Raw genomic sequence first — 16616 nt, 5'->3', positions numbered from 1 at the left:
AACACAGAATGCACTTCGACATAATAAGCATCAGCATAAAGTAAATAAAAAAAAAGCACAAGAGAACGTTAAAGAAAATGAGAGAATTGCACTTAAAGTAGCAAATAAACCATATAAGGCTATTATATCTATCTATCTATCTATCTATCTATCTATCTATCTATCTCTCTCTCTCTCTCTCTCTCTCTATATATATATATATATATATATATATATATATATATATATATATATATATATATATATATATATACTTTAAATAGTTAGAACACGAAGCCTGCTTTATTAACTTGTTGTGTTTGGGACTGTGATCCACTCATAGTTACACTTTTCCCCTTCTAATTAATTTTAATATGATTTTTTTTTGTATCTGACATGTTTTTAATCAAATACAATAAAACCTTTAATCAGATACTTTAAATTTGTTAAAGATTTTGGCCAATGAACAAACATTGAACTTACTTTTGATTTATCATCATCATTAAATTGCTAGCTGGGTTTTGGTCTCATATGGTGGCATCTTCTGCATCATGTAGATAAAATTCAGTTTAACAAACAAATTAACCTTTGATTTATGTGCCCACATACTGTATGTCCATATAAAGTATTTCACAAAAAAATATGATAATTATAATTTCTTTGGACTTGGACATTCAATCTGGAATAATTCACTAATTGATATACAGTACATTATTTTTTAAAGCTAAACTTATTTGTATTTTTAAAACACTATTCTAAATGACTAATTAAATTTATATATATATATATATATATATATATATATATATATATATATATATATATATATATATATATATAAACACAACACCAAAAAAATTGCAATCAGATTGCTTCTTTTTGTTATCAATAAAGCTGAACTTTAGGCTGAACAAAATACATACGGGTGATAGATATTTGGAGAATATTCAATCAAGGAGAAGGTTATTCACACTCTGGTGACTCTCACTGCAGTCACGGACTCCTATACTGTAGGTGTATAGGTATAGGTATAGGTGTATAGATGTTTTACATAGAATTAAGCAAAAATTCAGGCTGATTAAAAAACCCCATAATGAAATGACTCATATTCAAAAAAGCAAATAGATGCACAAAATATTTTACAATCTATATTTTACTGTATTTTTTAAAAACTGACAGAATGTTTTTTTCTCATTTTGCAGTAAACCTCATCTATATTTTGATTATCTCTTTAACATTCATACATTTGTTAATATTTCGAAGATTTACCGAGATGCCCATAATGACCTATTGATTGTGGAATTTTGTTTAAAAAAAAAAGAAAAAATTTAATTCCAATTCCAATCAATAATCAGTTGTGATTTAGTTTAATACAGTAAACTGTTGCAGGACTGACACAGTCGGAATGAAATGTTATCTTAGAAGATTTGTGATATTGTGTCGTATTATAGCAACGTCTTATGTTTCCATTTCTTTGGTTGTCAAATTTAATTATGTCGTCTGGAACGTTTCCTGTTATTCGATTTGTCTTCCATTTTCTGCATTCCAGCACAACCAATTAAAGCAAACTTCTAAAAATAAAAGTTTCCCAGAAAACAGCATTCTGTGTTGTTTTTCCCTTATTCGACAAGCCTAATTTTAAGAGACAGACAGAATTCAGCCTTAGATCATAAATAACTTCTTTTCATGACCCATTCAAGTGTTTTTAGAAACACTAATGTGGTGCTCCAGTCTGTTCCCTACAGACGTGTGCAGCAAATGAAACATCAGCCTCCCGCTTGTCAGTATTTCTCCGAGTTAATGCAGAACAAATGTAGAGTCGGACTCTTTCATATTCATATAGTAAGCTGCCTGGTCACAGATGCATCAGAGCTTGCAGTGTACCGTGCAGCGAGGGAACCGGGGGATGACAGGAGGGCTAGAGAGTGTGTGTTCTCTCCATAGGAAACATAAAACGGCACTCAGGGGTGAGGGGGTAATTGCCTGCATCTCTCAGCTCATGTAGGCTAATGAGGAGCCGTGTTGGCTCTAATCACTACAATAAGAGAACAGCTTCTCGCTCCCTCTGGAATGTCGTCTGCTGTCAAAGAGCTGGATTGCTTTAGATGGAGATGCATAACTGGAACAGAAAACAGGGAGATCAGGGAGCTCAACAGTTCAAATACCCTTATTTTAGTTTAAAGGAACCTCGATCCTCGAGGATTGGTAAAGTTAACACTAAGTAGACGACAGCAAGGTTGATAATTAGAGATTGTCATGAGATGTGCACGCAGAAAGGCAGAAAAGAGTGCTTTGATATATTTAGGGCAGGAACTGCACAAATTTAGTTTATTACCTTTATTCAAACTTCTACCTGCTTATTTCTGTGCATCCTTATGAAGGCAAAATTCTTAGTTAATTTGCATTGTGTTGATATTTTTACATTTCTTTGGCTGTATGCAACAGACTGGTGTATAATATATCATATCACAGTGTTTTCCCGTCACACAGCTGATGTTTCTCAGCTCTAAAGTCACCAAGTTCCTGATCAGGATAAAGCAGCAACTGAAGATGAAAGAACTTTTTTTCCCCAAGGTTTGATGGTTTCATCCAAAGGAAATCGCAATTAAGGAAGAACATAGACAGTTACGGATCAAGATTGCTGCTTAAGGAAAAATATAGTGTCTGGAACACTATTCAAGCAAAGTTGAAATCTCAGCAGCCTGGATCTTGAATAGAAGTTCAGTTTCTCCATATCTGAACTCACAAAAACCTCTTAAATAGCACAAATATGGTCATTTGAATATGGCTCATTACAATCTCCTAATATAAACTAAACTATAGTAAAAACTGGTTCTATTTAAACAACCTCAGAATTTATACGTACAGCTTTTACTTTTTTTTCCCAACACGATACTAATGCAAAAAAAAAACTGTGCCCACTGTCTCTCTCTCTCTCTCTCTCTCTCTCTCTCTCTCTCTGTGTTTAATTTAAAGTGCTCCCCACAGTCAGCCTGCTGTAATGTCCTTTAATGATTTAACTTTGCAGCAGTTGTAAGATGACTCGCAGGGGAGCAAGTCGCATTAAATAAATAAGAGTGATAAAATTGCCAGCGCTCTCATACATTTCAAAGCTAATGCGACTGGCGATGTGCTAGCAGCACCTGCACACAGGCTTGCTGGAGTAATTTGATTGATTTGTTGTGACAGGAGCCAAATAATTGAGAGTGAGAGGTGGCGTCGGAGACAGGGAGGGTTGCGCGGCGCTCGCTCTCCGAGGCAATCCCGGCAGAAATTAAGCTTTTCATCTCCCATACACCTCTGATATCGCTCCGGTTCCTTCTCCATCCTGTTCTCTTGCCTTTTCTTTTTTTTTTCCCCCTCCCTGAATATTGTCTGACTTGAATAAGCAGCTTGCAAGTATGTTGCCAGGTGACTGCATATGACAGTGGGTTCGAAACAAAAATAACACAAATTGTAATGTACACACAGACAGGCTACGAGGTGAAAATATATACATGGAGCAGCTCGTGTCATAAGGAGTGCACATCAAAGAACGACCTGAACGAAACCATATCCATTTTCCATATCAGTTATTATAATTTTTTTTACATGAATTATGCTTTATGATTAAAATATAGGAATGCACGCTTTCTGTGTACGAGTCTTTCCATTTTAAAATCAAGAAAAGATTACGTCCGCACTCCACTTGAAACTGAAATGCTACAGGCGATGAGAGTCCTTCGAGTGTCTGCTAAAATCCCGCTGTTAGTGTTTGGCGTATTTGTGGCATTTGTGGTCTTGAAGCGGACTCAGCAGCCGCCCGGTCTGCCACATGCTGTTCGTTTTAAATGTGACTGGTGGAATTGTCACTCTGTCTAAATGCCGCAAAAAGAAGAAACAGCAACAGCGCGCATAAGAGAGAACGAGGAGAGATCGAAATAGACAATAATAATGATAATCGGATATGGCTTTGTCTGTTTCAATCGAGTCGGCCTCTTTGTCTTGCTGCTTGCATGGTAAAGCGTAGAGACACAAGCATGCAGCGCAGAAACTCCGGGGTCAGGGTCTCGAGACACGATCCTTGTGGTAATCTCGACACCATCCGCCGTTCCTTCACTTCGTCCTTCTGCATTCAGCATCTTCAGCCATGTTTGCTATATACTGTATATTTTTATGGTAATAGCATCAAGTCTCCAAATAATTGGGAGAGACCCAATAAAGGTTTTTAAGAGGTTGCAGCCGTTTGACGTTTGTCTCTGATGGGGAAGTGGTGCAGAAAGGTCTGAAATGACTTAAGCTCCTCAACACTGGCATTAAATTAAACAAATCGCTCAGTGCGCACTTTCTCTGGCACGGTGCGAGCTCCTGAATTTTAGCTGTCTGCCTGTGCTCACTCAGATATTTAAATAAGAGAGGGAAAGCTGGAGTCAGGCTGTGCACACACAGGGATGGACAAAGACTTAACACAGGCAGGGGATGATAAATATGATGATGAACTAAGAGAGAAGGTAGAAGAAGGAGCATGCTCGACAAAAAATGTGTCAGGGATGAAGTCACAGGGATGTGCTCGGATGGATTATGGACATGAGGATGGAGTTAATATTTTGCAGGTATTCGGGTAGTTGTACATTATGTGAATTGGAAAATTCGAAAAAGATGCAAATAGAACTATAAATAGGAGACACCGTGTTCCTGTTCCTGTGTAAGTAGTGTATCTTTATCTTTATGCCATTTCCCAGTACAGCTGATTCACCATAAAGACCACATAGACCATGTTGGACACAAATAAATCCATCTCTGCTGTGGTTTAATAGATATATTTATATTTTAAAAATAATAACCTGTGCATTTATTGTGCATCATTCTTCATTAAATGAAGAAAAGCAGGATTTACTCCGTTAACACTTCCTGTTACTGGATTTCATCCAACTACAGATACAGATACAAAAAATTTGAGCATTCGACAGATACGATGCCAGATAAAGATCGTGGCACCGCATTACATCCTACTAAGGAGTAAGAAAAAGTATAAAGTGAAAGGTTCAGTAGGAATGATGAAAGGATACAGATAAAATACAACGGTCTTAAAAGTCTTTTTTATCAATTACAAACTGATTATACTCTGAAATATAGATTGTAAAATATTTTGTGCATCTACTATGTGCTATGTGCATCTATGTGCTTTTTTGAAAATCAGTCATATAGCCTGAATTTTCGCTGGATTCAATGTAAATTTGAGATTTAGTAATAATTCAATTTTTTCAATTTTTTTTGTATAGCGCTTTTAGCAATTGTCATTGTCGCAAAGCAGCTTTACACAATCAAAAGAATTATTTAAGTTTCTATGTGAATGTGAATGTGTATGAATCAAAATGGTCAGATAGTCCCTGGTGAGCAAGCCGAGGGCGACAGTATTAATAATATGTTGGTTGAGTTTTAGCAGAAATAATGTAGCAAACTCATACTTTAATGGTTTCTTTTTTTCCTTTTATATGGCGTCACTGTCAGCAAATTAGATCAAGGAAAAAGTTATGTTGCATATAAAGCCTTTTCAATTACGAAGTTTGTTGAAGATGAGAAACATCAGCACCTCTACCACCTGACAACATCACCACATCATACAGTAAGAGTCCATGACTGCAGTCAGACTCACCAGAGTGTGAATAACCTAAAATATTCTCCAAATATCCATCACCCATATTTATTAGCCAGAAATTATGTCCAGAAAAATATGTTACGACATTAGTATATCAGACAATGAGACAATGAACCCCACCTTTTAGTTCCATTTAATAAAATAAGGAGTTTAGGACACAGCTATACGATTTCACTGAATTATTCGAGTGTGGTTCTTTTTCATGTAACTGGTTTTCTCCTCGGAGACGCTCACCTCTCCATTATTAAAGGTCTTGTGCTTGGCTGCTATGTGGCGATTCATAAGCGTTCAGTGACAACACATCATCAGGTCTTGGAAATGGAAATTGATTAGTGATTTACATGGTCAGTGAGAGGAGAAAAACCCAACGATATGTTGTAAATGAAATACTACACTTGGCAGAATAGAGAAAGAGAAAGAGAGAGAGAGCGAGAGATGGTGATCTGGGGGAACTGGCATTCTCCTTTTGGTTGAATTGGGTGACGTTTTTACATTTATCTCAGTTCTGCATGAGTCGTAATGCTAATAGTAATTTCATGGGAGTGAACTGCAATGAAAAAGGGGTTATCGTACTGCGACGACAATTGTGTTCTGTCACCAGAGTGACAATATGTCACTCCTTTTGTGTGTTTTTCTGCATGTGCATGTGGGTGTGTGTGTGTGAGTGTGTGTGTGTGTGCGTGTGTATAATATAACATATTACTTGGTACTCTGACTATGAGAACCAAAGCTTCGAGCTTTTTGTTGAAGCTTTTAGAGAAAGAGGTAGAGATTTCTAACACCCCTATTGACACAAATATGTACCTTTTGTGAGAACGTGAAGGCAAAGGTATGCCATTTCATGTTAGAAGAGCGTGAAAGTTCTCTTTGATAGATGGAAGAGTTGCGAAAATATAGGGTGAGGTACAGAAAAAAGAGCTTGTGATGGGCTAAGCCTGCCTTTTAGTTCAATCGTTTGGAAAATGTGAAGTTTAAAAGGTCTGTCCTGTATGAACACCCAGGTTTTTTTTCTGTATTATAGCTCATTGGTGATGTTGTAAGAAAATACACTTTTTCATTTTTGGACACTTATATTTGAAAAGAAAGGTAAAAAAAGAAGAAGAAAAAACATTTTAGTGTAATAGTGGTATAGTGCACTATGTCTTGAATGTCAACTGCAATCAATAGTAACCTAGCAGCTTTTCAATGCCCACTTACCCAGGAATCAATACAAATGCTACACAAATCCAGCCATGTCATTATAACCTCAACATCTAATCAATATCTGAAAAATCAACCTATCAATACAAATCAAACTGTTTCTCAATACACACACAGGCAGCTCTGGCTTCCCCATTCAAATACATTCCACCATAATAACAAATCGATAGACCTTAAAGTGCTGCAGTATATTTTAACCGAGATCACTCCTCAAAAATGGATCACTTCCACATTCAGTCACAAGAGCTCAGTGACATACAATGCCGCTTTCACTTGTCATTTCATATCAGAGAAGAGAGAAAAAAAAAGGATGAAAACTCAAAATCTGAGAAGTTCCCAAAAAAATCGAACCCTAGGGTCACGTGAAGGTCTGCATCTCAGATAACGTGTTCCTCTTCTCCCCGAAACACAAGACCCTGTGGTAAGGTTTAAAGTCAGCAGATGGTGCTGAAACTAAGTCCTCGCTGGAAGGCGAAAAAAGCAGCGGCTAAAAGCTGTCTGCGGTTTCTAATTGCTGGTTCAGGGCCTAATTACCTTAATTAATTGCCGTGCTTTCGGCGGAAGGCGGTAGGGCATGGGGTCCAGGCGGGGGTCCTGTGTTAAGTGTTAAAGAGGGCTGGAAGAGGCCTCAGAGGAAGGACTGGAGAGTGTAATGGTCCCTGGGGGGTCTTTGGTGAAGGCACATAGCAGCTGGATCATGTAGCACATGAGTAAACCACAGATATCTATTACACCCAAAGTCTTACTCCTGCCCCCGGACTGGTAAGAAAGCCGAGAGCGAAGAAGAGACGGAGAGATAGCTTAAGTGTGTCTTTCTGCCCTCAAACATGCAACTTCTCACCTTCCCTTTCCTCGTTTCCTACTGTTTCCCCCCCCGGTCATTAGGGAGTTTGGGTTACGCTCGCCTGACAATTTTCCTTTTCCCTTACACTCTCTTAATCTTTCTCCTGTAACTCAAATAATCCAATTTATTCATCATTCTTGCGGAGCTTTAATTTGTTATAAACCGAGGACATGAATTTGGACAGAGACCCCATATGGATATTTCCACACACAAGCCTCATCCTTTTACTTTACACAATTAGTTCTGACTTTATGGCACACAACTGTAGAAGTCTAGTGATTTATCCATAAGAGACAATCTCCATGATAACATTACATTCTTTAGGGATCTGTCATACTGTAAAAAAAAACACAATACAAATAACACTAAATTATATTACAGTAAATTGACTTACACTTATTAATCTGACGAAAAGCATTAGAATATTATATACCGTACACCACTGTGCGTCAATACTGGTATAGCACACTGGCATCTGTTCAGCATCATGGCATGATTTATCTCCTCCTATTAATCGGTCTGTGTTAAATAAGCCACTGCGCGTTCAGACATTGAATTTACTTCCACCACTGAATCTTGAAAATGGGAAGGAGGGAAAAAAAGTGCATCTTGTATAAAAATACAGCTCTAGCTGCATCTCCCCCTACGCACCCCCCCTCCCCCCCCCACACACACACACTCTCCCCGCTTTATACCCATTACCTCCATTCCCTTCATTTCCCGCCCCCCACCCATCACACACTTTGTCAGCGTTCGGCTCAAGTTGCTTGTGTAAGTTTGGGGTGCGTACATACATTTGCCGTGATGATATATTGTCCTGGAGAGGAATTTCATTTACCTCCGCTGAACCTGTTGCTGCTCACCGAGCATGATAAGCGCATAAGCAGCACGCCACTTCATTCATCATACATCGCTCATATGCCTTATAGGCCATGCAGAGAGAGAAACCACTAAACCGACAAAAACCGCGCTGCCACTTCACAGAAGAGCTGAGCTTCTATTAAATGCTGCGTGGAAAGAAATAGAAAGCAACGTAGACATTATTATTTTTTATTTTTATTTTTTAAAGTACAGTTTGCTTTACTTTTTGTTTGGACATCGCAGCGGGGTAAATAATAAAAAGACAATAATGTCATGACACTGTGGCTCAGTGGTTATGTATGCATTGTGGCCTCGCCCCTTCAGGGTTGAGGGTTCGATTCCCACCTCGGGTCTGTGTGTCGGAAAGTGGGTTTCCTCCGGGTACTCCGGTTTCCTCCGACAGTCCCAAAACATGGGATGGGCCCTTTGATGGATTGGCACCCCATCCAGCCTCCCTCGACCCTGCACAGAATAAGTGGTGTAGAGAATGAGAGAGAGATACAGTGACTTGAACGTGTGTCTGATCTACGTCTTGATCATATGTGTTTTATACCAGCGATTTATTATTTTATTTTTTTTTCTTTTACTCGGCTGGTGGTTTTGCCTTCACTGGACTGGTTTTAAAGAGCATTTTACATCACAGGCAGTGACTTGTCAGTGTGTGCATCAATAATCAGTAACACTGCGGTACTTGTAGGCATGATGCCTCTCCCATTTTTTTTCTTTTAACTTTCACGCTCTCCTGTCCCTATCTCCCCTTCTCTTGGTAAGTATGAACAGATTTAAAAGATGAGCAAAGGGAATAATTAAAGAGGAGACGGAGGAAGATGGTGCAAAAATCCCATTGTTTGGTGTTTATCCCGCTGAAATCTGGCTTGTTTTTTTCCTCAGCCCATGTTCACACCCAGAGTTTGCTTTGCACAACAATAAATCCTTCTTTTCATTTCTACATGACTGCCTGAGAATGTTCGAGCTCATCTACAGCAGTGGTGCAGAACAACAGTCACCTAAAAAAAAACATGCAGCAAAAAAGGTGTTTTGTATATTTTAGACGGGAAAAAAACCCCAGTTTGCTCCATTAAAAGCTCTTACTGTGCTTTTCAGGTAGGCTCTGAACCTGCCGAAATAATCCCTCTGATATGAGGAAGACAGAGCGCGAAGGCTGTGGGCCATCTTCGGATCGGCAAAACAGCAGCCCTCTGTCCCTCCCCGCATGCACGCGCGCATACACACACATACACACACGCACACCGCCTCCCCCCCCTAAGGCTTTCACTGTCTGTCAACCAGCACTCTGTCTCCCCGACGCATCAGTGCCTACCTCTATTGATTTTTCCGCCCACTGAAACTGCCGGGTGAGCATAAATTTTGCATGAGGCTCTTTACCCCACTGCCACATGCTCAATGGATGGAGAAGGGGCACAGGAGTGATGGTGGGCATGGAACACTGAGGCAGAGGGGCATCAGAGAGTGTAAAAAGTTGACCTTTGAGAGAAGAGAAGAATTTCTGAGAGCTTTAAGGAGTGTCAGGGGTGTAAGACACTTTAATTCCAGACATCGAGTTATTTTATGAAACACATCAAGGGAAGCAGAACTGCATCATTTATACAGTAGTACAGTAGTAGTAAAGAGGACATCTTTATATAGGATGCACAAGTTATGTACAGTTGGAAATTCAGCAAATTCAGCAACAAAGGTCCATGGGTTTTCATATGCATTCTTTAGGTACGGTTCACCTCCTAAAAACATGCGTATATACATGTGCACATACATGTGTATACAGTACATGAACAGCAGTAAACTGTCTTAATGCAACGCTTGTCCTTTTGGATTTCAAAATTAGCAAATGAAATGTTCTTATAAATTAATGTAAACAGCATACATCGCTTCATGCCATGTGTAGGGATTTTATATCTGTCTCTCACTGTGATCAACCGGGCTTAGAAAATCTATCATTTTATTCCTTTTAGCCATAAATACGTTCCTCAACTACCTCATACTCCCTGAAGACACTCCCAAACCCCATCCAAATCCCCGTCTAGGGATGAGCATGCTGATATAGGTGATATGTCGTGTATCTCCTAGAGCCAGCTCTGTGTCCTGATCCCAACAAGCTTCTTTCTGTAGTCCCCTGAACCCTCTGGACCACTTATGCTGCCTATCATTTAGTGCTGTCTGATCCCTATCCAAATCGCTGCTTCTGGACCTTTTAGTACTGTCTGAGCCCCGGAGTAAAGATGTCATGTAGTGCACGTGCATGTGCACATACACACACACACACACACACACACACACACACACACACACACACGCACACACACACACACACAGAGGGCAGTGGGTTGCTCACCGGTAAAGATGTTGCACTACTGTTCGGAAGGTCATGAGTTTAAATCCCATTGCCACCAAGCTGCCACTGCTTGAGCAAGACCCTTGACCCTCAACTGCGCAATTGTGTAAAAAAATTTGATAAATGTAAGGCACTCTGGATAAGGTCATGTGCCAAATGTCATAAACGTATACTTGCAGACAAACATACAGTTTGACAATACTCACACACAACCACTGTTTATTTTTATTATTATTATTATTACAGTGGCAGCTCAAAGACAAGTGGTTTCAGAACAGACAGTCAGCAATACACAATACACACACACCCTCACCCCACAGACACACATAGGCTATACAGGGGGGCACAGGGGTCAGCCAAACAAGGTTCTGTTTAATAGAGGAAATCCTGTGATCCGCTCTGGTGCTTTTGTCTTCTTGTCTCCTTTCTCATGGCTCTGGGGTAAGACTGAGTTAAAAATGAGTGCTAGATTAGAAAGAATCCAAGAAGAACAGAAGCCGCCAGAAGTCATGGCAGTTTTTTTTTAATTTTATTTTGGTCAGTTTGTCAGATAGAAACAGGGGGAAACATACAGTAGTAGTGATGGGCTGTAAAATCATTTATTTAATTTAAGGGGGGGGGGGGTGTTGGAGTTGTCCATGGTGCTTATGACATAGATTTATTTTGCCTATCCTCTAAAAGGCTTGACTTGACTTGTCAATCCTGGTGAAATTATGGCATGAGTGTTGTTGTACAGTACCGTGCAAAAGTCTTGAGTCATCCTCATTTCTTCATGTTTTGCTTCCTCCCAATTAGTCATACTGTCTTGAGGAACAGTCTCCAGGTTTCCTAAAGGACATTTTTACCTCTCATTTTTAGGATCTCATTTTCAGTCCAGTCCCTGTACCGGACCAGTTTCAGAAGAATGTTTTTTGTTTGTTTAGCCACCCAGTGAGGCATGAATCATTCAGGCATAAACCAATAATCTAATTGGAAACAGGTGCAGATATTGACAGATCAAATGATCAGGCAGGTGATTAGTATACTGGTGATGCTGAATGCTGAGTGATTGGAACAGAAGATAGGGGAAATGAGGCTGCTGCTGAGGTCCTTATGTAAACAATCAATTTTTAAATCTTTAGGCACTTTGCAGCCTTTTCCTGCATAATTTTATTTCATTTAAAAGTAGGCTCTATGCTGCCTACTGTATGCATACTATAATAATGTATAATCACTAAATTGCTCCTGGGGGTGAATGCATGTGCATGGACTGGCATTTAACTTCAAACCAGTGTTAAGTGATAACTGATAACGAATGTATTCTCAGTCATTTCACATAATGTAATATACTGTATGTGCCCTATGATGGATTGGCCCCCTGTTCATACTGTATCCCACCTTGTGCTCTGAGTTCCTTGAGATCAGAAGCTCCAGGCCTCCTGTGACCCTATACAGGATAAGCAGTATGCAGAATAAAAGCGTGAGTAATGTCATATAAACAGTAGTTTAGAAGTAAAGTTAACTATTGTTCACATCACATCAATAAAATCACGGCTCACAGTAACCCTGGGGAATTTAGTGGTCCGTCTAAAAAAGATGATGAGGAAGGAGAGGAATTAACTCCTACTCTTGTTTGAAATTTAAATGAAATACAGTAATCATAATAAGAAATAAACATTGAAAATAGAAATAATGGAAGCTTATTGATATTTTGACTAAATAGATTTTTTTTTTAAACAGTAATATTGACCTCTAATTGTTGTGATCATTTCCATATCTAATTAGATCTTTATAGTCTGAAGTGGATTATCAGGTCTGGCAACTCTCTCCCTCGCTCTCCATGTTTAGAGCAGAGCGAATGAATTTGCTTTAGTCTTTTAAGGAGACTGGAAGGTCAGCGGCTCTCCTTAACAAGATGACAGCATTTATAAAGCACTGGCGTTAAGACATACTGTTACCTGCAGTGGTGCCCACATAATAGGGCCACATGGGGGTTTCTTCAGCGCTTTCCCTGTCTGCTTTTCTCTATTTGTTTTTCTTCTCTTTGCGCTTTCTTTTGTTGTTCCATCTCTTTTTCTGGACCCGTCACCGGAGGCAGGAGGAAGGCCTGCATTTGCCTTTGATCTTCCCTCAGTTTCTGATAATTTTCTGACAGAATTCAGTTTTTTTTTCTTTCTTAAGTTCATTCCCCCCCCCCCCCCCATTCCCTTCAGCCCTCTGTTCTCCGCTCTCCTTTTCCACCAGCGGTGCCTTTCCGAGTGCTTCTGAGCTGTGAGAGCGCCACATACACATCGCTCTGTCAAGGCCTGCAAGACAACTTGCCCCAACATTTCAAGCATGAATTGGACTCTTGCCTTTTTTTTTCTGGGTGCAGATGCCATATATAATTCATGGCAGGGTGTGAGAGTGGTGTCAACGTGTCAGCGGATAGAAGAAATATAAAAGTGGCCTGTTTACTGGTCGAGAGACACTTTTTTTTTTTTGTTCTTCTGATTTTCTTGCTTCTTGGAGTAGAAGAGCAGATCAAATGAAGGTTTGCCTGGCTCTCAAGCAGAAATAACTTTACTAATCAAAGCAATGCCAGCTCCAATGTACTTTCCTAGTTAGCTACAAGGAATGAAAATCCTGTTTTTAATACTTGAAGTACATGAATTAATCATGGTCAGTGGTGTGTGCGTGTGTTTATGTGTGTGTGTGTGTGTTGCTGACAAATTAGTCCTTGCTTAGGTAATATGAGTACCACTCTTCCCATCGTGCATTAAACTACTGTATTATAGTCTACACCATTTGTGCTGATTTGTTTCACTGGTTATGCCATAATTTAAATATTAATGCAAATCAAAATTGATGGTTTCTGATGCCCCTCCCCACTGATACCTGTCCTGTTGTAGTTTTAGTACATTACTTATAATATTAACCTAACAATACCAAAATGTTATAATGAGAATATATAATTACACCTTGCAGTGGACAGAAAGCAGGACTATGATTTTATGAAAGTGATGCATATAGTATATGTGCTGCTAAATATAATGTCTTTTTTTGGTAAATTACTGTAATTTATCTAGAATTAATTATACAGTGGTGTGAAAAACTATTTGCCCCCTTCCTGATTTCTTATTCTTTTGCATGTTTGTCACACTTAAATGTTTCTGATCATCAAAAACCGTTAACTATTAGTCAAATATAACATAACTGAACACAAAATGCAGTTTTTAAATGATGGTTTTTATTATTTAGAGAGAAAAAAAATCCAAACCTACATGGCCCTGTGTGAAAAAGTGATAGCCCCCCTTGTTAAAAAATAACTTAACTGTGGTTTATCACACCTGAGTTCAATTTCTGTTTCTCATTGCATGTATCTAATGGTGATTATCTTATGTTGTTCTTATGTCCTTCCTGTTCCTGTTTTGCCACAATGAGTATTAAAGAAAAAATACACATGCATCCACCTTGTGACTACTTTGACAACATAAATCCATATGAAAATGAATGGGAAATTTAGGAGCCATTTTGACCATTCTAATGACAAATCATGCCACTTTATTTAGGGAGAACTAGGAAGAGACACATGCACATTAGGGAAAGCGGGCATGGGTCATACAGACAAAGACAGTGCTGGGCCATCTCATAAGTCTTGAACAATAATGATTGGCAATTATACAGTATACAAGTAAACTGGTGATAGGATCATGAGCACCCAAGGCTCACACATGACGCAGGGACCAAAGCTAGCCTCCTTCTGATCCCACAGAAAAGCTAATGCAACACAAATTGCAGAAAAAGTCAACATTAGGCCATGTGGATCAAAGTTGTTTGTCTGGAGCTCATAAGTACTTTACCAAATTCTTCAGTTTCCAATCTGATCAAACCCCCATGGACTTCAGACAAACAAATTTGATCTACATGCCGCAATGGGCCTGAGCTGTCCTAATGGCACAAGGGTTAGTTTTAATAATAATGGTTTTAAAGTTATGGCTGATCTTGTTTCTTAAATATCAATTAATTTAATATATACATGTACATATACCATATTTTATAATATAATGTCATATTACCTAAACATGATATCAGCTTAAAATGTTGGTATAAGTTTAAATAACTTTGCATATAGTATGTTGCATTAGGGCAGTTTAAGTCATCTATCTGCCCTTAAGTCAAACAATTTGGAATTTTTGACTTTACTGTTGCTTAACTGAACTGTTGCTTAGCTGTTAAATCCATTCCTTTTTCTGCAGCTACCTCATCTCTCAACTCCCAACTCCAGCATCTTCAGCATCTCCAGCAAATACAACACCACCACCAGCAACAACAGCAGCGAGAGCGTGAACACCGGGAGCGTGAGCAGCAGCGAGAGCGTGAGCAGCAGCGAGAGCGAGAGCATCAGCGAGAGCGAGAGCGTGAACGTGAGCGAGAGCAACATTGTGGCTCAGCACACCTCCAGCCTCTCAATCAGATGCCGTCCCATCATCCTCTAACTCCTCCGATCAAGTTACAAGTCACTGGTCCTTCAACAGGCACTGCCTCATCTTGTACCTCCTCCAGTCTTGGTTCAGTTCAGCCTTCACAATCTCCTCCTTCTCATAAGCAGAACCAATCACCAGCACACAGCCTACCCTCGCCAGTCACACCTCCTCTGCCGCTGCAGGTACGTTCTGAGTAAATTCCAATAATTATTATTATTATTATTATTAACACTGTAGGAACTCATTTTGAGTTATGTAGCTACATTTTAAGTTTAGGTAATCAGGAATAAACACTATGGGATAATAAAGCTTATATGATACACACTTGATGTTGAACCTTGGGGCTATATAAAACCCCAGAGCAATATATACATTTCCACCCCAAATACAGCCCTGACCAATGACCTTTATTTCTCCTGACGTCTTACAAGTTTATAATAGCTCCTTACTCCAAAGCAGTCATTTGCGGTTGACATAAATGCTGAATGATGACTGAAGGAGAAACACTCGTCAGGATTTCTGCCTGGTATGAAGACCTTTAAGACAGATCTATATAATGTCTCCTAAATATGATGTCGCACCACTTGAAGGACCCATTCTTCTACATTATTCACAACATGTCTGCAAAAATGGAGGTTAGAAGTGACACGGGGTCTGGGATGAATCTTAGAGAATGGGGCAGTAATTCAATTTGGTGATTGAATCTGTCTGGGGAAATCTTGGATATTACAAATATTGTTTCTGGAAGAGGTACTTGTTTGCCAAGCTGGTCCCTTTGAAAGAATAAAAATTGAAAGTTTATTGTTAAGAGTTCATTCCTGCCATCTTGCTTGCGACAGCAATAGAGCATTATTGAGGACGAAGAGCTGAAGAATATTAAGTTATGAGTTATGATGGTTTTGGTCTAACCTGATTTGAATCAATTACATGATAATTACTTATTGACATGTTTCATATGAGGGAAGTGTACACAGCTGATGCTGCATATAACTCTTGGGATTTAAGATAGAGATCGTGTTTGGGTTTCTTTTTTAAGTTAAATAATAATTTCTTTTTAACCTGCTGATTTTTGTATAAATAATAACTATTTAGTGAAAATTTGAATAGACATCTATCTATCTATCTATCTATCTATCTATCTATCTATCTATCTATCTATCTATCTATCTATCTATCTATCTATCTATCTATCTATCAACTCCCCTCCTTTTTCATTTATTTATCTGTCCATTTGTCCATCCATTTCTCCTCCTCTGTCTTGCTAGCTTGTCCCTCCTTCTTTAATAACCTGCTCCCCCC

At 39.0% G+C, this 16616-nt stretch overlaps 1 protein-coding gene across 1 annotated transcript in view; it reads left to right on the top strand.

The window, feature by feature from the left end:
* Window positions 1-16616, top strand: part of pou6f2 (POU class 6 homeobox 2) — an 86553-nt gene that overhangs the window by 29616 nt on the left and 40321 nt on the right. The window contains exon 4 of the mRNA XM_053487850.1: window positions 15090-15499. Within this exon, the coding sequence (XP_053343825.1) occupies window positions 15090-15499 (410 nt within the window). The remainder of the gene's footprint in view (window positions 1-15089; window positions 15500-16616) is intronic.

The sequence above is a fragment of the Clarias gariepinus genome, chromosome 26, assembly GCF_024256425.1.
Source record: "Clarias gariepinus isolate MV-2021 ecotype Netherlands chromosome 26, CGAR_prim_01v2, whole genome shotgun sequence".
NCBI lineage: Eukaryota > Metazoa > Chordata > Actinopteri > Siluriformes > Clariidae > Clarias > Clarias gariepinus.
Note: the sequence above shows the minus strand (reverse complement) of the source record. Positions and strands in the feature narration are given on the sequence as shown.